This window comes from Hyperolius riggenbachi, chromosome 6 (genome assembly GCF_040937935.1).
Source record: "Hyperolius riggenbachi isolate aHypRig1 chromosome 6, aHypRig1.pri, whole genome shotgun sequence".
NCBI lineage: Eukaryota > Metazoa > Chordata > Amphibia > Anura > Hyperoliidae > Hyperolius > Hyperolius riggenbachi.
The window spans coordinates 324,946,095-324,968,478 of record NC_090651.1 but is presented as its reverse complement, the minus strand read 5'-3'; the positions used below and the strand labels follow the sequence as shown (position 1 = coordinate 324,968,478).

Below are 22,384 nucleotides of genomic sequence, written 5' to 3'. Positions count from 1 at the left end.
CAGGCCTTTTGTTATTCTCTTTTCCCATCATTTGTCTTAATCTCCAGCAACTTACATCATTCATCGTTCCCATATCACCTGTCCTTCCTCACCATTCTATACTATCTTTTTGTATTCTTTTGAAAAAGAAAACAAATATTCCATTTGGCTTCTTCTTCTTCTAGGTCTCCATCCACGTTCCAGATGATCCTTCCACCAAAGGTTACTTGTTGGTGATGAAAGGAGCTCCAGAACGTATCCTCGATAGATGCAGCACCATCATGATTGAAGGAGAAGAGTTTCCACTGGATGAGGAAATGAAGGATGACTTTCAGGAAGCCTACATGGCTCTGGGGAGTCTGGGAGAAAGAGTTCTTGGTAAGTCCACAAATGCAAGTGGCCTAGGAGCTGTGAGCATATCTTCTTCCTAAGGCAAAAATTATATAGCCTGTCCTGACATCTTCATGTCACAGGTGACTGTCTGTCCTCCTCCTTGGCAGTGCCGTCGCGGCTATGTTTTCCAAAGACTGCTGAAGCTTGTTGGAAACCTCCACCAGTGCTGCTGTGGCCCAGCCCCAGCTTGGCAGCCACCAATTAGGCAGTGGCTCCAAGCTGAGGGTGGGCCGCGGGAAAGCAGATGGGTATGGCCAGAGCTTTGGCACGGATTTAAAAAAAAAAGTAATTGTCAGGACCCATTCTCTGAGGGGGGCAGAGCGATCACTTGCCTGGAGGAATGACACGAGAACGCATGTATAAACCCGTGTATAAAATAAAATTGAATATAAAATAAAACCATGAAATGTTTAGGAGTAGGAGGATGAATACAATTGTCTTACTTCATCCATTTATTTTCACCTCGGGTAAACTTTAATGCTGAGAAGAAAGATTAATGTCTGAAATTGGAAACGGAGTTTTCACTTGATGTATTTTACAATAAGCTAAATAATGTAGGGAGAGCATTGAAATAACCAGAAAAAAAATACCATGCCTATCCGAAGCACATCCATACAAATTCTAAATATTTAAATCTAAAATACTAATCCTTACCCATTTACGCAACAGATTAAAAAAAACATGGTCTCTATTTCCTGCAGGTTTCTGTCAGCTGATACTTCCTGCTTCCTCCTATGGACCCGGATACCCATTTGATGCAGAAACTGGCAATTTCCCATTAGACGATCTATGTTTTGTTGGCCTCATCTCTATGATTGACCCACCTCGTTCCACCGTTCCTGATGCTGTTGCCAAGTGCCGTAGTTCTGGCATTAAGGTACCTGTACACCATCTGGAATTGTATGACTTTCTGTGAACATTTGCCACATCTCTAATCATTCTGCTTGACAATAATGATCGTATTATAATTATTTCATTAGTATTGTGGATTTAAATTGTGCCATCACCTTCTGTGGCATTGTTCAACAATGCATCAGAAATGGAAAATAAAATCACGGGATGCTAGCATGCTACTCCCTCTGTATAAATCACATGTGAGGCCACATCTGGAGTATGGGGTACAGTTTTGGGCACCACACTATAGAAAGGACATTAACATTCTAGAAAAGGTTCAAATACGGGCAACTAAATTAATCAAAGGGATGGAAGGTCTTACTTACCAAGAGAGACTGGACAAACTGGTTTATTTCGCTTGGGAAAAAAATACATTTAAGAGGTTGCCTGATTAACAGATATATAAGTACATCAGAGGACAATACAAAAGCTTGGCAGATCACATTTTTGTCTCTAGGCTTGTACAAAGGACAAGGGGACATGATCTGCATATGTGGGAAAAAAGGTTTTGCCATCTATTTAGCAAGGGGTTCTTTACAGTAAACCTTAAAATGTGGAATATGTTTTTTTTTTTACCAGTAGTATATCTGCATATCTGCATTTAATAGAGGTTTGGATGCTTTCCTTGCTCTGAAGGACATCCGTGGATAGAATTACTAGATCATTCCTAGAAGAGTTGATCCAGGGATTTTATCTTACTGCCACCGTGCATCAGGAAGGACTTTTTTTCCCCTTGAAGCTTAATTAACCCCAGCTTTGTAAGGGTTTTTAGCCTTCCCCTTCGATCCAACTGAGATTTGTGAGGGTGCAAGAGAGAAATGTATCTAATGTTTACTTATTTATTTACTTTTTTTGTATTCTGGTTGGCTTTGATGGATGAATGCATTTTTTTTAATCCAACCTATGTAAGGAGTAGTGTTGCTCTCTACAAGAAGCTACAAGTACATAGCTACTTGTAACTGAAATTTAAATTAGATTGAGCTGACCGTGGCTGAGGGGGTTAACTTACCTATGCAGCTACCAATGTGGATGTGTTCCATTCATGGGCCACGTAACTCCACTACTTCCTCCTTCCGGGTTTTCTAATCGTAGAGAGCAACACTAGGAAGGAGGTGAGTTGCCTAGAAGGTTAGAGTGTGTTAAAAGATTTTAAAAAATAGGCTGATACTAAATAGGAAGTAGGACATTGCAGGAAAAAAAAGTCAAGATTTGACACTAAAACATTAATGATCCTGTGTGTTGGTTGGTTGATGGTGTTTGGGCAGGTGACAACTTAACTTTAATGTGTTCCCATCAGGTTATCATGGTGACCGGTGATCATCCAATTACTGCAAAAGCTATTGCGAAAAATGTTGGTATCATCTCACATACCAGTGAAACCGTAGATGACATTGCTGAAAGGCTCGGAATCCCAGTGGAAAGTGTAAATCCAAGGTGAGCAAATCGTATTGCAGCCTTCTAACCTATGAACCGGTGTATTCAGTCCCCCAAGCAAACTCACACTATTCCTGCATTTACAGGGATGCTCAGGCGGCTGTTGTTAATGGTGGGCAACTTGCTGAAATGTCTCCTGAGGAGTTGGATGACATCTTAAGACATCACCAAGAAATTGTGTTTGCCCGCACATCGCCACAGCAGAAGCTTATCATTGTGGAAGGCTGTCAGAAGCAGGTAAATGCAGAAAAATCAATAATATAATCTGAAAGTAAAGATCGAAGCCAGAGGTTCTCTACCAAGAACTGGTAAAACCCAACCAGTAGTCTGTGATGTGGACTACTGCCTGTCAACTTTAACCTGGCAACTAAAAAGAGGGAAAAGACGGGCACTCTGGGATGCACGAGTGATAGTGGGGGTGTGTAGCCTCTGATGGCCCCTGAAGAAATGCAGGCTAGCAGCAATGTACATGCATAAATAGAAATATGAAGTTACGCCTGGCAGCCACATTGCAATGAACTGTCATGCAAAATCAACAGTATGCTTCATGCATGTGGAAGTCAAATACATAAAGAGTAGCTGACAGGTACGACCTACCAATGTTTTGATCCTCCAGTGGTGGAGTGGTGAGTGCCAAGGGTGCATGGCCTGACAACCATTTCACTGTCTGCTTCTTCTGAGGACAAAACATGCACATTTTCATCACAGAGGAAGCAGATAGTGAAACAGTCATCAGGCCATGCACCATTGGTACCCTTTTGCAGCAGAGAAGCCAGGGTGTAGCTAAGGTTTTGGTGTCCCCAAGCAGCCCATGACTTGAGGCCCAACTCTCCCCCCACCACCACCACCAATAAGTGAAGCAACACCACTGAATAATGGCAAAAAAGTGGGTGTGGTCAAGACGTGATGTGGGTTCACAGGGGTAACAAGACTGGGAATAACAATAAGAGCCCAGATAGTGATACAAATAATACTAGCAAGCACTGTGTGTAGCATGAACTAGAGTGAAACAATGGCAGAGTGAGAAGCAGAGTGAGAGTGAGTAGTATATGTTTTTCTCCTATGGCTTTATAGATTGTGCCATTTTCTATGATCATTGAGCTACACTTTAGTGTAAGCATTACCTTGATGATTATTGTCAGATTACATTATCATATAAGTGTTCCACCCTTTCCTTGTTTTTTACCTGTTTTTATTGTAATTTGATGCTTTTGGTATTTGAATAAAGACAGATCATTTTGCTAATATTTATGAGTGGTGCGGTTGTCTTCAGATCTACTTTTTCTCCTTTACTATGTATTAGATCAGTGGTCCTCAAACTAAGGCCCGCGGGCCAAATGCGGCCCCCTGGGGCTTTTTTTACTGGCCAGCCACAGTGCTGTAGGCTTTTGCAGGCCATTGAGTGACATTATGGCTCACATATGATTTGCTATGTTAGGTTCATAATATTTGCCCTGTGTTGTGGGGCATAACATCTGCTCTAGTTAAATGGGAGACATGAGGGCTGCCCATGTTAATTGGCGCTGTTTAGTCTACAAAACTTAGGCTCAATGTTATGCTTTTCTACATTATTTTATGTATACCCCGGGCCGCCCAATAGTCTGAAGTATGTTGACCTGGCCCTTGACCAAAAAAGTTTGGGGCCCCCTGTATTAGATGTAATACTGTTACTCCCTCACGAGGAAAACAAGTGGTCCAAAATGTGTCAGATGTGCCAGCTTTTTACTACCTACCATATGTTACAGCAAAATAGGGAAAAAGTCATTAATAGTGCATTGTACTCTAAGAGAAATGTACATATATGCATTGTATAGTTTACAATTTCTTTGTGGTAGCATGATTCTTTAAACCCCAAATAAGACTTTTGACTTCAGAAAAGTTCTATTTAGGATTAATTTACAAATACAATCCCTTACCTCATAAGTTTGCTTACACTGCAGGCTTGCTAACTAACATGCTATCCATCCCTCCCAGGGATCTATTGTGGCTGTTACTGGTGACGGAGTTAATGATTCCCCGGCATTGAAGAAAGCTGACATCGGTGTTGCTATGGGAATTGCCGGATCAGATGCCGCCAAACATGCCGCAGATATGATTCTTCTGGATGATAACTTTGCCTCAATTGTGACGGGTGTAGAAGAAGGTGAGATGAGAACATCTAAGTTTCAGCAAAAGTAATATAATTAAACAAATTAAATGTTTCTTAAAGACTTCCTGAAGTGAAAAAAGACAACCTGTCATGACAGGATCTAGGGGGAGGCGGGGAGGAGGGTCTCAGGCTTGAATACTTACCTGATCTGACAATTTTGGGTCACAGTTTATGCTCCACCCCCCTCCTCGGGAAAGCGGTCGTGGCTATGCGTCCAAACTCTGCTGAAGCTCTTTGGAAACCTCCACGGTTCACCCACAGCTTAGTAGCCACCAATTACAAACGTAGCAATGCCGGTAGGCATGGCCAGAGCCTTGGCAGGATTTCGAAGAAAAAAAAACACGTTAGGCACAATACCGAGGGTGACAGCGCCATCACCTGCCTGGAGGGGTGTCAAAACAGACAGGGGCTGCTCCACAGTAGTTACACCCCTGAGTCTAGTGGTAACCTCTTCCCCTTTAAGGACCTCTTTAGTGTGTAGTGATAACCCCCACTTTCCCTTTAATACCTCAGTAGTCCCTATTTCCCAAAAAGCAAAACAGACCCAAAAATAATATTAGAAAAGTAATATGGAAGTTAAAGCAGAACTGTAGATAGGATTAAAACAAGCTGTTTGACTTACCTGGGGCTTCTGCAAGCCCCCAGCAGTCGTCCTGTCCCGCGTCGGTCCTCCACAAGCCTCCGTTCTCCAGCCGCCAGATACTTTTGGTTTTGCTGGTGGGCCACTGCGCCTGCGCGGCTCTGGCCACGCGTATCCTTTCTTCGTGTTCCAGTCTGCAATAGAACTATTGCAGATGGGAATGTGTAAAAAGGATACACTTGGAAGGGCTGCGCTAGTCTCGACTTACAGGTCGAAGTTCGGAACAAAGCGGTGGCGAGAGAATGGAGGCTCATGGAGGACCAGTATGGGACAGAATGGCTGCTGGGGGCTTGCAGAAGCTCCAGGTAAGTGAAACAGTTTGTTTTAAAGAGAACCCGAGGTGGGTTCTGACAATGCAATCCACATACAGAGGCTGGGTCTGCCTATACTGCCCAGCCTCTATTGCTATTTCAATCCCCCCTAAGCCCCCCCTGCACTCTGCTATCCCCCATAAATCACAGCCGCGCTGTCGACACACAGCGTGTCGCAGCGGGCTGTGTTTATTTCTGTACTGTCAGTCTGCTGCTTCCCCGCCTCCTGCAGAGCTCCGGTCCCCGCCTGCGTCCCTTCCCTCCCCGCTGATTGGAGGGAAGGGACGCGGGCAGGATCGGAGCTATGCAGGAGGCGGGGGGAGAACGCAGAGTGACAGTACAGATGTACAGCGCGGCTGTGTTTTATGGGGGATTGCAGAGCGCAGGGGGAACTTAGGGGGGATTGGGATAGCAACAGATGCTGAGCTGTATTGGCAGACCCAGCCTCTGTATGTGGATTGCAATCCTATCTACAGTTCCGCTTTAAGTGAATCGGCAAAAAGTTTCTGAGCATGAGCTTTCCTTTCCAGGCAAAGTCCTGGGACACCCTCTAGAGCCCAAAGTGCAACACTGCATCCTCTGTATTAATGAAATTCTGTTCCAGGCAGTCTGCAGGGCAAAGCACACCATATTATAGCTTTCCACTGTCCCTGTGTTGTGTTCTGGCATTTTGCAGTGTAATCTTTGGTCTATGCAGTTGTAATTTTCACAGCAGGGAACATTTAGGCATGTTAAGACATAGTGGCGTACCGGCTAGCACTCTTGCCTTGCAGTGCTGGGTCGCCGTCTCGGTTTGACTCTCAGCCAGTGCACTATCTGTACAGAGTTTGTATGTTCTCCCTGTGTCTGGGTGGGATTCCTCCATACACTATGGTCTCCTCCCACATCTCCAAAGTACAGATAAGTTAATTGGCTTCCCCTAAAAAGAAAATTGGCCCTAGACTACCTAAGTCACATGTCAAGGATTACATTGTGAGCCCTTGAGAGGGACAGTTAAGTGACAAGACTATATTCTCTGTACAGCGCTGTGGAAGGTGTCGGCACTATATACAGTAAATACTCATTTCCTGGTTGAACTCGGCGTATGTCTTTTTGCAAACCCAAATAACTAGGGATGGTCGGGAATGCCTATTTTCGATTCTGCAGATATTCTGATTTCTGATATTCTGATTTCCGCCGTTTTACATTTTTCTGATTTTGCGTTTTCTGTTTTTCCAATTTCTGTTTTTATGGTTTAGGTTTTTCCGATGTTCCATTTTTCCAATATCCGAGGAGTATTTTAGTTGTCATTTTATACATCAGAGAATGCAAAAAATGACAAAAAAAAACAGAAATCGGAAAATTGGAAATCAGAAAAACTGAATCTTGTGATTGGTCTAAAATTACCGGGGTAATCTGATTTTTGCAGAGGTTGTTTTGCTTGGGCACTAAATATAACACAAATGGCCCTGATGTAAAGGTATTTTAAAGATAAGGCGATAACAATGTGAGGAGGACTAAGTTGTGTGAATTCTCCCCAATATTTCCTGCCACAAGCTCATCAATGGTCTTTTTCTGCAGGACGCTTGATATTTGACAACCTGAAGAAGTCCATTTCCTACACAGTCACTAAGAACATTCCAGAGATGATCCCTTTCATGGTCTATGTGATTATCAGCTGCCCTTTGCCCGTTGGAGCCATCACCATCCTCTTCATTGAACTGGGAACTGACATTGTAAGTCAGAGTGTGGGAAATATGGTAATCTGGCCATACACAAAGGACAGACAAGCTTGTAAATCCAGAGTGTGGGAAATGTGGTAATCTGGCCATACACAAAGGACAGACAAGCTTGTAAATGCAGAGTGTGGGAAATATGGTAATCTGGCCATACACAAAGGACAGACAAGCTTGTAAATCCAGAGTGTGGGAAATGTGGTAATCTGGCCATACACAAAGGACATACAAGCTTGTAAATGCAGAGTGTGGGAAATATGGTAATATGGCCATACACAAAGGACAGACAAGCTTGTAAATCAAGAGTGTGGGAAATATGGTAATATGGCCATACACAAAGGACAATAATGGGAACAACCATGTTAAAGTACAGTTCTGACATATCAGCCAAGCTTGTAAATCAAAGTATGGGAAATATAATCTGGCCATACACAAAGGACAGTAATGGGAACAAACAGGTTACTGGACCTGGACTCAGAACTTCCTCTCTGTTCTAAAAGATAAGCAATAGCATATTAACTTTTAAAGAAAACACTTCTTTGGTGCAGCTGATACAAATCCTGCAATAAATCTGCAGTGTGTCCTCTTCCTGCTTTTATGGAAGCAGACATAGTGTTAACATCCTGTGTTACAAATTAGCTGCTCTGCCTGAAGCAGCTAGCTGATACAGCTGAGAGATCAAATTACAGTTGTGATCAGTCACAGATGAGGGGGAATTAGACAGGCGATACACTCTAAATACATACAGGGTGCTTTTTTCTATGTGTTCCTTCTGTCCTGAGCAAGAGTTCAGGACCACTTTAACCTCTTGAAGGCTACAGTGTTAAACCCCCCTAAAAACCAGGCTAATTTTCACTACATTGGCCACTGCAGCTTTAAGGCCAAGCTGCAGGGCCGCACAACACAGCACACAAGTGATTCTTCCCCCCCCCCCCCTTTTCTCTCCACCAACAGAGCTCTCTGTTGGTGGCGTCTGATAGACTCCCCCCCCCCTCCCCCCAAACTCGCCCCCCCCAAGTGCTTATTATTTATTTATTTTTTGGTATAATTATTTGGTAAAAAATGTAAATAAAATTTACTTTTTTTTTTTTGTCAGCTGAAACTCCCCCCCAGCTAGCCAATGATGCGATCGGCTGTCATAGGCTTCTGCCTATCATAATTAAGAGATAGCTGCATAAAGGAGGGGAATGTGTCATGGTGCAGTGTTTGTGTAATTGTACCATGACACATTGCCCTCCTTAATACGACTGTTGTCTTTGCTCTGCTGTTCTTTTCTTGGTCTTTCTCTAATTCCACAACTTTTCCTTAACTATCCTAAGGTGCCCTCCATTGCTTTGGCCTATGAAAAAGCAGAGAGTGACATTATGTCAAGAAAGCCACGTAACCCCTACAAGGATCGTCTGGTGAACATGAATCTGCTCTCCTATTCCTACTTCCACATAGGTAAGAACCAGCAAACATGCCTTTAGGCTTTTGTATGTGTTTTGGAAGCGTTTTTCACACCTTGAAAATAGATCATGCATTGTGGGAAAGAACAGCATTGCAGGAAAGAACACCGTAGTTCATTTCATTCTATTGCGTTTTTATTTTAACGCATTCATTGGCTTTAAAGGGGCACTATGCGAATATTATACTGTTCCATTATCCCCACCATCAGTTATTCAATAAAGACAGCATGAATCTCACCATAGAGCTTGTGTTAACAAAATAGCTCCTAACACCATTTTTTCTCTTCTACAGTGTCAGTAAATCAGCTGTTCCTGTGCTGATGTGACAGCTAGCTGTTCCCTGCTAACTGTTAGCAGCCTTTTTGTCTCTCTTAGCTGATTTATAATGCAGTTCATACATTTCAGAGCCTGTTGTTGCTAAGTTCTCACATATAACTATAATGTATCTAAATAAATAGGCTGCTAATTAGTTACTTACAGTACTTAGCTAGTTAAATTTAACATATGACTTTAAGTGAACCAGACACAAAGCACCCTCATGTATTTTACCATATATATCAGTGGGAACATTAGAGAAAACACCTACCCTGCTCTCTGTTTCATCCTTTACTGCTCAGCCTGCTTGTTATCATAAAATCCCCGACTGAGCATTCAGTCTGGCTTTGCTCAGGAATCATTATAGCTGAGTCTGTCTTCTCTGATGTCTTTTCAAGCCCACGCCTGCCCCCTTTTGGCTCTGCTATAATGACTCTGCTATAATGATTCCTGAGCAAAGCCAGACTGAATGCTCAGTCGGGGATTTTATCAGGGCTGATAACAAGCAGGGTGAGCAGGGAAGGATAAAACAGAGAGCAGGGTAGGTGTTTTGTCTAATGTCCCCACTGATATATATGGTAAAATACATGAGGGTGCTTCGTCTCTGGTTCACTTTAAGAATTACCAAAATAGTGCTTCATAGCCCAAGTATGACACCACACCAGTGCTACAGTGAACATCACCAGAAAAATCAAATGTGGTCTCTTCTACTCCTCTTTCGTCATTTCTGCTCAGGGCCAAATACAAACACCAAGGACTGAAATCTTAACAACTATTGCTTTAGCTATATAATAGCCTTCCTACAATGACTTCTCACTTTTTCACCATGTTTTATAACTCATAGTTTACCAGTATTTGTTTTATCCTTTCCCTACAGCTGCTATGGAATCCTATTCAGGGTTTGTGAATTATTTCACCGTCCTGGCCCAGCAGGGGTTCCTTCCTATCGATACTCTGGGAATTCGAGCCAGGTGGGAGGACAAGACCATCAATGAGCTGGTAGACAGTTATGGACAAGAATGGGTAAATATCATCATCAGACCAACCTACTGCAGTACTTTCATTTTAGCAAAGAAAACAGGCCTACATTTCCATTTGAATGCCGAAAGAAAGAGAGAACTGGTAAAAAGAAAAATAGATCAATAGCATGAACATTGTCTACTTTTTTTTACAGACATACAGACAGCGTTTGTGCCAGGAGTGGTACTGCTACTCTGCGGTCTTCATCAGCATTGTGGTCTGCCAGATGGTCAATACACTAATCCGAAAGACAAGAAGGAACACCAACCTCACACGCAGATTTTTCAAGTAAGAGGAAGTAAATGTCTTTCATGATTGCTTTAAAGTTCACTGTAATAAACATTTTCCATAAGGCTGCAGCTGTTGGTAATTACCCTCTGAGGAACAGCACTTGAATTTCCATAGGGACTGATTCACAAAGCGGTGCTAACAGTTAGCACGCTGGTGAAAAGCCCTTTATCATGCCTAAACTCAGTTTAGGCATGATAAGTTTACGCGTGATAAGTTTAGGCATGATAAGTTTAAGCACCAACTGCGTTAGCACCGCAGTGCACAGCTGATCAAAAGTTTTGCGCTAGCAAAGTCTGGTGCACTTCGCATAGAGTTTAATGGCGCTGCTTTGCGTGCGGGACTTGGGGCCTGATTCACAAAGCGGTGCTAACAGTTAGCACCCTGGTGAAAAGCCCTTTATCATGCCTAAACTCAGTTTAGGCATGATAAGTTTAGGTGTGATAAGTTTAGGTGTGATAAGTTTAGGCATGATAAGTTTAGGTGTGATAAGTTTAGGTGTGATAAGTTTAGGCGTGATAAGTTTAGGCATGATAAGTTTAGATAAGTTTAAATCGCGCACAAAGGGCTCGATTCACAAAGCGGTGCAAAGTGTTAGCACCATGGTGAAAAGGCCCTTATCACGCCTAAAGTCACTTTAGGCATGATAAGAAGAAACTCGCGCGAAGTTGCCGCGCGTACGCGCGTACGCGCGTACGCGCGTAAGTGCGCGCGCAACACCCGCCGCTTCGCGCGAAGCTCCCATTAAGCCCTATGGGACTTACGCGCGAACGGGCTTACGCGCGGTAACTTCGCGCGAAGAGCAGGAAAAATCGGTGATAACTCAGTGGTGAAAAGGTCATCACGCCTAAAGTCTTTTAGGCGTGATAACTGGGTTATCACCGCTTTGTGAATCGAGGCCAAAGGGCCTGATTCACAAAGCGGTGATAACTCAGTTATCACGCCTAAAAGACTTTAGGCATGATAACCTTTGCACCATACTGGTGAAAAGCCAGTTTAGGCATGATAAGTTTAGGTGTGATAAGTTTAGGCATGCTAAGTTTAGATAAGTGTAGATAGCGTGCAAAGTCCCGCACGCAAAGCAGCGCCATTAAACTCTATGCGAAGTGCACCAGACTTTGCTAGCGCAAAACTTTTGATCAGCTGTGCACTGCGGTGCTAACGCAGTTGGGGCCTGATTCACAAAGCGGTGCTAACAGTTAGCACGCTGGTGAAAAGCCCCTTATCACGCCTAAACTCAGTTTAGGCATGATAAGTTTAGGTGTGATAAGTTTAGGTGTGATAAGTTTAGGCATGATAAGTTTAGGTGTGATAAGTTTAGGCATGATAAGTTTAAGCACTAACTGCGTTAGCACCGCAGTGCACAGCTGATCAAAAATTTTGCGCTAGCAAAGTCTGGTGCACTTCGCATAGAGTTTAATGGCGCTGCTTTGCGTGCGGGACTTTGCACGCTATCTACACTTATCTAAACTTAGCATGCCTAAACTTATCACACCTAAACTTATCACACCTAAACTTATCACGCCTAAACTGGCTTTTCACCAGTGTGGTGCAAAGGTTATCATGCCTAGAGCTCGATTCACCAAGCGGTGCTAACCCAGTTATCACGCCTAAAGGACTTTAGGCGTGATGACCTCTTCACCACTGAGTTAGCACCGTTTTTGCCTGCACTTCGCGCGAAGTTATCGCGCGCAAAGTTTTGCGCGCGCACCCGCACAGGCGCGCGCGCAAAGTCCCATAGGGTTTAATGGGCGCATCGCGCGAAGTGCGGGGCGCATCGCGCGAAGTGCGGGGCGCTTCGCGCGCACGCACGCGGGAGCGCGCGCAAAACTTTACGCGCGGAAACTTCGCGCGAAGCCCTTCTTATCATGCCTAAAGTGACTTTAGGCGTGAAGAGGGCCTTTTCACCACGGTGCTAACACTTTGCACCGCTTGGTGAATCGAGCCCCTAAAGTCTTTTAGGCGTGATAACTGAGTTATCACCGCTTTGTGAATCAGACCCTTGGGGCTCGATTCACAAAGCGGTGCTAACCCAGTTAGCATGCCTAAAAGACTTTAGGCATGATAACCATTGCACCATGCTGGTGAAAAGCCAGTTTAGGCGTGATAAGTTTAGGTGTGATAAGTTTAGGTGTGATAAGTTTAGGCATGCTAAGTTTAGATAAGTTTAGATCGCTTGCAAAGTCCCGCACGCAAAGCAGCGCCATTAAACTTTATACGAAGTGCACCAGTCTTTGCTAGAGTAAAACTTTTGATCAGCTGTGCACTGCGGTGCTAACGCAGTTGGCGCTTAAACTTAGCATGCCTAAACTTATCACACCTAAACTTATCATGCCTAAACTTATCACACCTAAACTTATCACACCTAAACTTATCATGCCTAAACTGAGTTTAGGCATGATAAAGGGCTTTTCACCAGGGTGCTAACTGTTAGCACCGCTTTGTGAATCAGGCCCAAAGTCCCGCACGCAAAGCAGCGCCATTAAACTCTATGCAAAGTGCACCAGACTTTGCTAGCACAAAACTTTTGATCAGCTGTGCACTGCGGTGATAACCCAGTTGGTTCTTAAACTTATCAATCCTAAACGTATCACACCTAAACTTATCATGCCTAAACTGAGTTTAGGCGTGATAAAGGGCTTTTCACCAGCGTGCTAGGGGCTCGATTCACCAAGCGGTGCAAAGTGTTAGCACCGTGGTGAAAAGGCCCTTATCACGCCTAAAGTCACTTTAGGCATGATAAGAAGAAACTCGCGCGAAGTTGCCGCGCGTACACTACAGTGTGACCTTCACTGATAAGAAATTCCAACTATAAAACACTTTCCTAGAAGAAAATGGCTTCTGAGAGCAAGAAAGAGATAAAAAAGGGGGAAATTCTTATCAGTGAGGGTCACACTGTAGTCACTTCCTGTCTGAGTCAGGACTGAGTCAGCCACTTACATACCTGATATTTACCTCTTTCAGGCAGAGAAAGAAAAAAAGGAACACAGCATAGTTATTTGTGTGCTAGGCACTGTACATACCCATGTCTATCTCATTATGCCACATGTCAGTTGTGGTATCCTTTAATAGCAAAGCCTCCATACAGGCTATAGTCACCAAAATTGCTACGCATGTTAAGAAGGAGGGTGTGAACACGGAAATTGATTTTAAAAATGCAAAGAATTTTTTTTTTAACTCAGGAAAATAACAGGTTAACCATTTATGCTGTGCGGACGTGAGCTTCACGTTCACAGGGCAGCTGCTAGAGCCACAGGGACGCACTAGTCACGTCCCTGCAGTTTGGAGAATTTGCAGGCGATCGTACGGGTAGATGCCTGCGATCGCACTGCTAGCAGGGGGGATTGGCTGCAGGGGACAAAAGTCCCCTGTGCCAATCCGAGCATGTCTCCCGAGAATAAACACTGTTTTTGTTCAAAAACAGTGTTTATTCTTACATAGAGCCGCCCGATCGTTAAATTTATGAATGGAAATGATGATCCTATTCATAATCTCCCCGCTGGCAATGTGATTGCAGGTTTCCGATGGAAACCTGCGTCACTTCCTTAGTTACAATGTAGTGATACATTGGCCCATATGCAATTAACTTTTGCTCCTGAGTTTTCTCCTAAGTGATACATTCAAACTTGTCAATAAAATGCCTTTAAAATCACCAGCAAGCAAGAAAATACTTAAAATAATTTTGCCAGTACTTATTCACCTACTTTTTGGTACTTTTTTTTATTGCAAAGTGCTGACAAGATTTTCTAAACAGAGGATGAGAAATTATCTCCAAGGAGAAAAACTCAGGAGAAAAAGTTAATTGCATATGGGCAATTGTATCCTATGTAGCGTGCAAAGTACGCTAATAGGATTTTTGCTCAGCGGAGACATCTTGTGGCCAAATAGTAAAGTACACCTACTGACTTTAGGGAAGAAAAAAAAATATTTATGACAAGAGGGCATATAATTATGAAATAATGGGCTAAAAATTAGTGATTGATGTAAAACTGAAAAAATGCACCTTTATTTCCAAATAAAATATTGTCACCATACATTGTACTAGGGATATAATTTTAACGTTGCAATAACCGGGACAAATGGCCAAATAAAATGTGTGGATTTTAATTATGGTAGCATGAACTATTTTAAAACTATAATGGCTGAAAACTGAGAAATGATTTTTCCATTTTTTTCTTATTATTAACATCATAATGCATTTAGAATAAAATAATTCTTAGCATAATGTACCACCCAAAGAAAGCCTAATTGGTGGCGGAAAAAAACAAGGTATAGATAATTTCGTTGTGATAAGTAGTGATAAAGTTATTGGGGAATGAATGGGAGGAGTGCTGACAGGTGAAAATTCCTCTCGTCCATAAGGTGAAAAACACCCACGGGCTGAAATGGTTAAGAACCATTTTTCCTTTGCATTTTTAAAAACTATTTTCTAAAAAATTACAAGGTCTTTTTGAAAAAAATATTTTTATGACTTGTTCCCCCTATTCCCCTTACCTTACATAGCAATTGATGATATAGGGGCTTTGCTATTAACCACTAAAGTCAGCACTAACTTACGCAAAAATTACACAAAATTACAGTTCCTGAGTAAATTTGCAAACAAAATTAATTACGATTTTACTGAAAATTTTGCATTACAATCTTGCATTGTAAATGTGAATTATGATGCAAAATTACGATTATGCGAAATTTGTGCTCATCACTAAGCCTCGGGTTCTACACTACAAGGTTTTTCCTTTTTATTACACAGTCCAGTGAAATTTCAGAGAATTCCTTTAGACATAAATCTTATTCCTTTAGACATAAATCTTATTCCTTTAGACATAAATCTTATTCTTGCTTATCAATGTTTTCTCTTTTTCCTCTTTTCTTCCTTTTTCCTCTTTGTGCCAGGTTGCCAATTTTTTTACACCTCCTTTTTATTCTTTCATTAGAAATAAAGTCATATTTCTGGGAGTGTTGTCACAGATCGCTATTGGAGTTTTCCTGTGTTATATCCCCGGCATGGACGACGCCCTGCACTTCATGAATATCCGGTGAGCACCAGCACATACAGAAACTGGCTTTTACACATAAATCTCTGCTAATGCCACTGTCACTTATTGTCATGGCAAAGGTCTGTTCATGATCACTTGTATGTGGGCATTAAAGCAAACCTGAAATGAAAAATAAAAGTCACAAAAAAAAATGGACACGTCATACCCCTCACATACAATCGATTTCTCCTCTCCTGTGTCCTGTTTGTCCACTAAGATCAATTGAATTCCCTGTCCTCCATTTTGAAAATGGCAATAATCATTTAACAGCTTCCTGGTCAGCACACTGTTAAACTATAATATTGCCCATTTGAGCCATAGGAAAACATAGACATTACCTTGCTCATCAGTTGTCCTTCCAGTTATAACTGACAGCAACTGATATATAACTGACAGCAACTGAAATATTTCATTTTAGTTCCGACAAAATCTTGTCCGAACTAGAAGGAATCATTGTAAGAAGAAAAAAGGTGAGCTTCTGAGTAGACCTGGTGGCGAGGTAAGTATGTAATATTCATTTGCAGGTATATCATGTGTTAATTTTAAAAAAATTTACTCGATTCAGGTTTCCTTTAAGACTCTGCTGGCCACCCAGCTATTCGTTACCCAGAAGTGGGACCTCTTTGCCAAATCCCTAATAATGTAGCTTATGTGTTATATGATTAGAGAAGTCTTAAAATTCCTTTGTACCCAGGCTAGGACCCAAAGCTCACCTCCTCTTCCTACACCTTCCTATTGCTCTTCCTGATCTACCCTGCAAAGAGGGTTCATCCTGATCCCCTGCTGTAGGTACAGCCCACTAACACTGCTTCTCCACCCCATCTGGAGTAAAGACTGGGCTGAGCTGCCATTGCATGATTGGGGTTCTCACTTGGTGGGGGAGAAAGGGGGGGGGGGTAATGACTTGTTATTCAATGAACTAACCTTGGAGTATGCATAATGTTAGTGGGCAGAATATGATCAGAATAGGGTGAATGTAATCAGTGATTATGGTTAACGACATTCTAGCATATCATATAAGTTTAATGCAAATTGTATGCATCTTAGAAATGGGCAAATAGCTCCACTTTTTACATGTATATAAGCCAGGGCTCGCGCTACCAGTAAGGCAAAAAAGGGGGCAATTGCCCCCAGGCCCCAGAGTCCCTGGGGGCCCCAAAGCCAAGCATCTACCATTGACAGTCCAATTAAACTATGATCGCAGCCATCAGATGCTCTGGCCAGCATGTCTCTGTGTGTGTGGTCTGTGGTGTGGTGGTGCGGAGTGGCGGTGCTGATGCAGACAAGGCAGAAACAGGCAGGGGTAGGTGGCTGGGACCGTACGTTACCTGTTTCCTGGTAACTCATCCTGGTTTCCATGGTTTCCTTCTCGTGCTGCAACACACGCAGCCGTCCGCACCGGCGCTCCCCCCGACATGACGTGGACGTCACATCAGTACGTCTTTGCCTGTGAGGAGGACCGCCTCGCCTTTCTGTCCCTGGATGTGGGTGCAGATTGGCAGTAGCTGGACGGATGTGCCTGACTGCATCTTTGGCGGTGAGTCAGGCAGTCTGATTTGAAGGTTTCTGTAGTTATGTACCATGAGCTGCCGCGTGTGTGTGCACTGGTGTTATGCATATAACTTGGTGGGGGGACTGGGGAATGCACATTTAAGCTTTGCCAGGGGGGAGGGGGGACAGAAGATGCGCGTGCAATTTTGCTGGGAAGAGATTGGAAATATGCATGTAACTTTGCTTGGTGGTGGTGATGGTGGTGGTGGGGGGTCGTTAGTGGCACATCCTGCTACTATACTGTATGGGGCACATCTGGGTATTGCATGATACAGGGCCAAGTTTATTATCGATCCTTGGGTGGTGGCACACTTTTTAATCACCACCTCTAGCACAATTACATGTGGGACAGGGTACTGAGCTGCAGATAAACATTGCCTGCTATGGTTTCACCTTCCTGGCTCTTTTAACCCATTGTCAGGGGGGCCCCCAGGTTACTTTGCCCCAGGGCCCCATTGTAGCTAGAACCAGCCCTGATAGAAGCCTCCTCAAAAAGCGTCCTCAAATGTAGTATCCACTCCACACCCCTCGTCCATTTATAGCCATTAGCCCCCCCCCCCCCCCCTTCAATATGCAGAAGCCAGCCTTTCATTTCATTTGCAGCCTATTCTTACATGTTCTGTGCAGCATCTTCTCCTTCCATGTACGACAACACCCCTCGTCTGCACTCACCTTTGGTGGCAAGTATCACCTAAAGGTGCATGGCACAGTAATGGGGTCTAACTGAGCCCCACCCAGGGCCAGATTTACCATAGGGCACTATAGGCTCATGCCTACAGGGGTCTGATGGTGGAAAGGTGGCTCACTCCCATCCCCAAGTGCCTCCCTTCCTACTTCCCTATGCAGATTCCTGATTGTGTTCCGGGTCTCAGAATTCCACTGACAAGATCTCCCTTCAGTCAGGGGTGACTCTCTATCTACTTAATACTAAGGTTCCTCTAGCTGTCTAATGCTTGGGGGCACCTCTAGCTACTTCATATTGTGGGTACTTCTGGCTACCTAATGCTAAGGGGCACCTATACAACCTATGGCAGGCAAGGGAAGCAAGGGGGGAGTGACAGCTGGGCCAGCCAGCACACCTGCAGTACGGATTGTGAGGGGTTTGTAGGCTCATGGGGAGGGAAGTCTAGAGTGCCAGAACATCTGTGCCTATAGGCTCCTGAGAGGTAAATCCTGCCTGGTGCAGCCCCCATCAGATGCACTCTTCCATTTGCATGCCAGTCCTCCATTTGCAGCAGCCCTCCTCTTTGTAGAGCCTATGTGAGAAGGTTCTGATGGAAGCCATGTTCCACAGCTTATTACACAATAGCCATTTTTAAGTGCCATGGAGGCAAAAAAGCAAAACTTACATCTTGGGAAGGAGTGAAGGAAACGGACAGATAGCGCTTCCTACATTGATGTTTTGTATGTAAAAGAGGCAATGATCATCGTACATTAGTGAGATACATACAATTCCTTCGTTTGGTTTTTAATGGTAGTTGTTTTTTGGTTTTTTTTTACCTTTGCCCATGCAGAGTCCAGTACTGGTTTGTTGGAATTGAATATGCAGTGATGATCTTTGTTTACGATGAGATCCGAAAGTTGCTCATAAGAAGGTATCCTGGAAGTAAGTATCCCCGTGTCACTATGAAATTCTGCTTATCTTGCTGGTTTCCATGGCAGCTGGCAGTGCTACTGGGGCATTGTTGCATCCTTGGTTGCTACAGAACTGACTGACAGTTTTATGCATGCATACAGTGCTGTTTTGTGCAGTGTTCAAAGACGGCATCATAAAGCTGGGTTTGCACTGTCACTAAAAACCTGATGGAACTTAGTGTTCTGTACACAGGGGCGTAACATTAGGCTCTGCAAGGGATGCAGCTGCAGGGGGGCCCAGTGATTTCTAGATACGCCCCTGTCTGTACACACAGATCGGCACCCAGTATAACAAGTTAGAACTCCTTACTAGAGAAACGCATGCAGAGATAGATCATACACCACCATCAGGAAATGCAGCTTGCTAAGAATAGAGAGAATGCAGGAAATAACAACCCCAATAATATCATCAATTCATCATCACGTTTTACACACAGTGACATCTTGTGGTTGTTTTACTATACTGCAGTTTGAGGTAACTATGTTGTTAAACCTCCTACAAATCCTTCCACTTATCAAGGCGGAACAGAATTGCAGACATGCGAACCGCTGCTATGCAAAGCATGGTACAATGTGAATATTCCCCTAGCATTTCAGTGCACCAAGGCATCCACGTTGGGAATTTTAGTCTGATGTCACTAGTTCTTTCTTTTCAAAACATTTTAATGTGGTTGTTCGTCAATTACATTATAAGTGCATCATTAAAGTGAACCTAAAGTGAGAGGGGTATAGAGGCTGCCATATTTATTTCATTTTAAACAATGCAGATTGCCTGGCTGTCCTGCTGATCCTCTCGCCCTAATATTTTTTGCTATAGACCCTGAACAAGCATGCAGCAGATCAGGTGCTCTGACTGAAGTCTGACTGAATGAGCTGCATGCTTGTTTCAGATGTGTGATTCAGACACTATTGCAGCCAAAGAAATCAGCAGTGTAGTCAGGCAACTGGGCTTGCTTAACCACTTCAGCCTTCAGTCGTTTTCACTTTATGCATCCGAGCAATTTTCACCTCCCATTCATTAGCCTATAACTTTATCACTACTTATCACAATGAACTGATCTATATCTTGTTTTTCCGCCACCAATTAGGCTTTCTTTGGGGGGTACATTTTGCTAAGAGTCACTTTACTGTAAATGCATTTTAACAGGGAGAAAAAATTCATTATTTCTCAGTTTTCAGCGATTATAGTTTCAAAATAATACATGCCTCCGTAATTAAAACTCATGTATTGTATTTGCCCATATGTCCCGGTTATTACACCGTTAAAATTATGTCCCTATCACAATGTATGGCGACAATATTCTATTTGGAAATAAAGGTGCATTTTTTCCGTTTTGCATCTATCACTATTTACAAGTTTAAACTAAAAAATTTTTGAAATATTTCATCTTTACATTGATATTTAAAAAGTTTAGACCCTTAGGTAAATATTTACATGTTGTTGTTTTTTTATTGTAATGTTTTTTTTTTTTTTGTATTAAACATTTTATTTGGGTATTTTTGGGAGGGTGGGATGTAAGCCATAGTATTATAATGTAAATGTGTCTTGAGTTTTATTTGTTTCACTTTTAGTTGTAGTTTTACTTTTTGGCCACAAGATGGCGGCCATGAGTTTGTTTACATGACGTCACTCTAAGCGTAACATACGCTTAGAGCGACGCATGGGGGACGTTACAGCCAGAAAAATCGCAGCTTCCGAGAGAAGCTGTCGCTTTTTCTGCGGGGGAGAGCAATCAGTGATCGGGTACCATAGCCCGATTCACTGATTGCCAGGCTAACGAACCGTGGCCGGGAGCGCGCGGACGCGCACATGGCCTCCTGGGCGTAGCTAGTACGACCAGGAGGCCAAAGTAGTTAAAAGGAAATAAATATGGAAGCCTCGCTTAAGGTTTCCTCTAACAGAAGAAATCTAGGTGGAAGAAAGTTTATTAGGCTAGGGTAACACTTAGCAGAATCACATGCATTTTCCAATATATGCTATGGGGGAAAATGCATGTGATTCCTCTAAGTGGCCTTTTGGGATTAAAGGGGAACTGAAGAGAGAGGTATATGGAGGCTGCCATGTTTATTACCTTTTAAGCAATATGGGATGGTCGGAAATGCCAATTACCGATTCCGCTTCCAATTTCCGCATTCCAATGCGGAATTTCCGCCGGAAATCGCGGAAATTCTGCCCAACTTTAACATTGATTTTCTCAAAAACTATAAGGTCTTTAAAAAAAATAATTGCATCTTGTTCACAAGATTCTGTTTAACAAACCCTGAAAATTGGTGTTTCTAGGACTTACGGGGGCTTTGCTATTAACCGCTAGAGTCGGCGGATTTTTACTGTAATGTAAAATGCAGAAAATAGGCAGATGCAGATTTTCTGCATTTTACATTACAGTAAAAATCCACCTTATCAGTGAGGGTCACACTGTAGTCACTTACTGTCTGAGTCAGGACTGAGTCAGCCACTTACATACCTGATATTTAACTCTTTCAGACAGAGAAAGAAAAAAAGGAACACAGCATAGTTATTTGTGTGCTAGGCACTGTACATACACATGTCAGTCTCATCATGTCACATGTCACTTTGGGTATCCTTTACCTTTAACATTGACTGTGTATCTGTGTCCTGTTTTTTTGCAGGCTGGGTGGATCGAGAGCTTTACTATTAAAGGAAGAAAAATCACAACTTTAAAGAAGAGCTCAGCTCCAGTGCTTCTATCGTTCCCTCCAAACTGCCTAAATCTGTGCATATTGTATTTTTGTAAATAGCAAAGTTTTAATAAATTTTTGAGAAATATTAGCCAGTTTGGACTCTCCTGCTATTATGTTATGCCTCTATTGTTTTGAACCAGTGCAGTAGACCATAGCTCATTGAAGGTCTGGAAGAAAAAAAAAAAAATTTCTGATCTCTGAAGAGCTACTATAGTACCCTAATGTCAGAAAATGGCACGTCTGAGGAATGTATTGCTGGTGGGTGGAAACGTACTATAGTGGGGAGTGGGGACTGGGGAGGGATTATTTTATCAAAGAAGGTGATTTGTGCACATGGCTCAGCAGGCATGTAATTGACACCAATGATGAGTATCAGTAATTGGGCGCCCAGGCGGTGAGTTGGGGGCCTGATACAGGACTCAGGAGTAGAAATTGATTGGCTACATAAGCAGCCAAACAGATACTTAAAAGGTTTGTAGTAGAGTAGCTGATTGGCTACAAATAGTGGGTGCCTGAGGGCTGTGGTGGGGGTTAGTTTTACATTAGAAGAGGGAATTAGTTTTAAAGTGTACCTGTAGCAAAAAAAAAAATCCCCTTGGGGTACTTACTTCGGGGAGTGGGAAAGCCAAGCGGTGGTCCGGAGGGGGCTCTGGAGGGTGCAGATGGTGCGTGTCACAGATACATCGTGATTAAAAGTAAGTTAAAAAAAAATCAGTTACGGAGTACTTTAAGCATTAAGTGGAGGGGGGTTTGTTTTACGCAGTAGCCGGCGGTATTATGTTTAGGCATTAGGTTGGGGGAGGGGTTCATTTAGGCGCTGGTAGGGGTTAGTTTTAGGTTCTAGAAGGAGGGTTCAAGTGAGAATGGGCACCA

The 22,384-nt window shown here is 43.0% G+C and overlaps 1 protein-coding gene across 1 annotated transcript in view; it reads left to right on the top strand.

The window, feature by feature from the left end:
- LOC137522195 (potassium-transporting ATPase alpha chain 2-like) overlaps nucleotides 1-21,540 on the top strand; it is a 101,485-nt gene extending 79,945 nt beyond the window's left edge. Inside the window, exons 14-25 of the mRNA XM_068242226.1 lie at nucleotides 165-357; nucleotides 1,074-1,249; nucleotides 2,564-2,700; nucleotides 2,787-2,937; nucleotides 4,675-4,843; nucleotides 7,361-7,515; nucleotides 8,835-8,958; nucleotides 10,156-10,301; nucleotides 10,453-10,586; nucleotides 15,521-15,622; nucleotides 18,688-18,779; nucleotides 21,440-21,540. Coding sequence (XP_068098327.1) covers nucleotides 165-357; nucleotides 1,074-1,249; nucleotides 2,564-2,700; nucleotides 2,787-2,937; nucleotides 4,675-4,843; nucleotides 7,361-7,515; nucleotides 8,835-8,958; nucleotides 10,156-10,301; nucleotides 10,453-10,586; nucleotides 15,521-15,622; nucleotides 18,688-18,779; nucleotides 21,440-21,468 — 1,608 coding nt within the window. The 3' untranslated portion in view covers nucleotides 21,469-21,540. The remainder of the gene's footprint in view (nucleotides 1-164; nucleotides 358-1,073; nucleotides 1,250-2,563; nucleotides 2,701-2,786; nucleotides 2,938-4,674; nucleotides 4,844-7,360; nucleotides 7,516-8,834; nucleotides 8,959-10,155; nucleotides 10,302-10,452; nucleotides 10,587-15,520; nucleotides 15,623-18,687; nucleotides 18,780-21,439) is intronic.
- The last annotated feature ends 844 nt before the right edge of the window (nucleotides 21,541-22,384 follow it).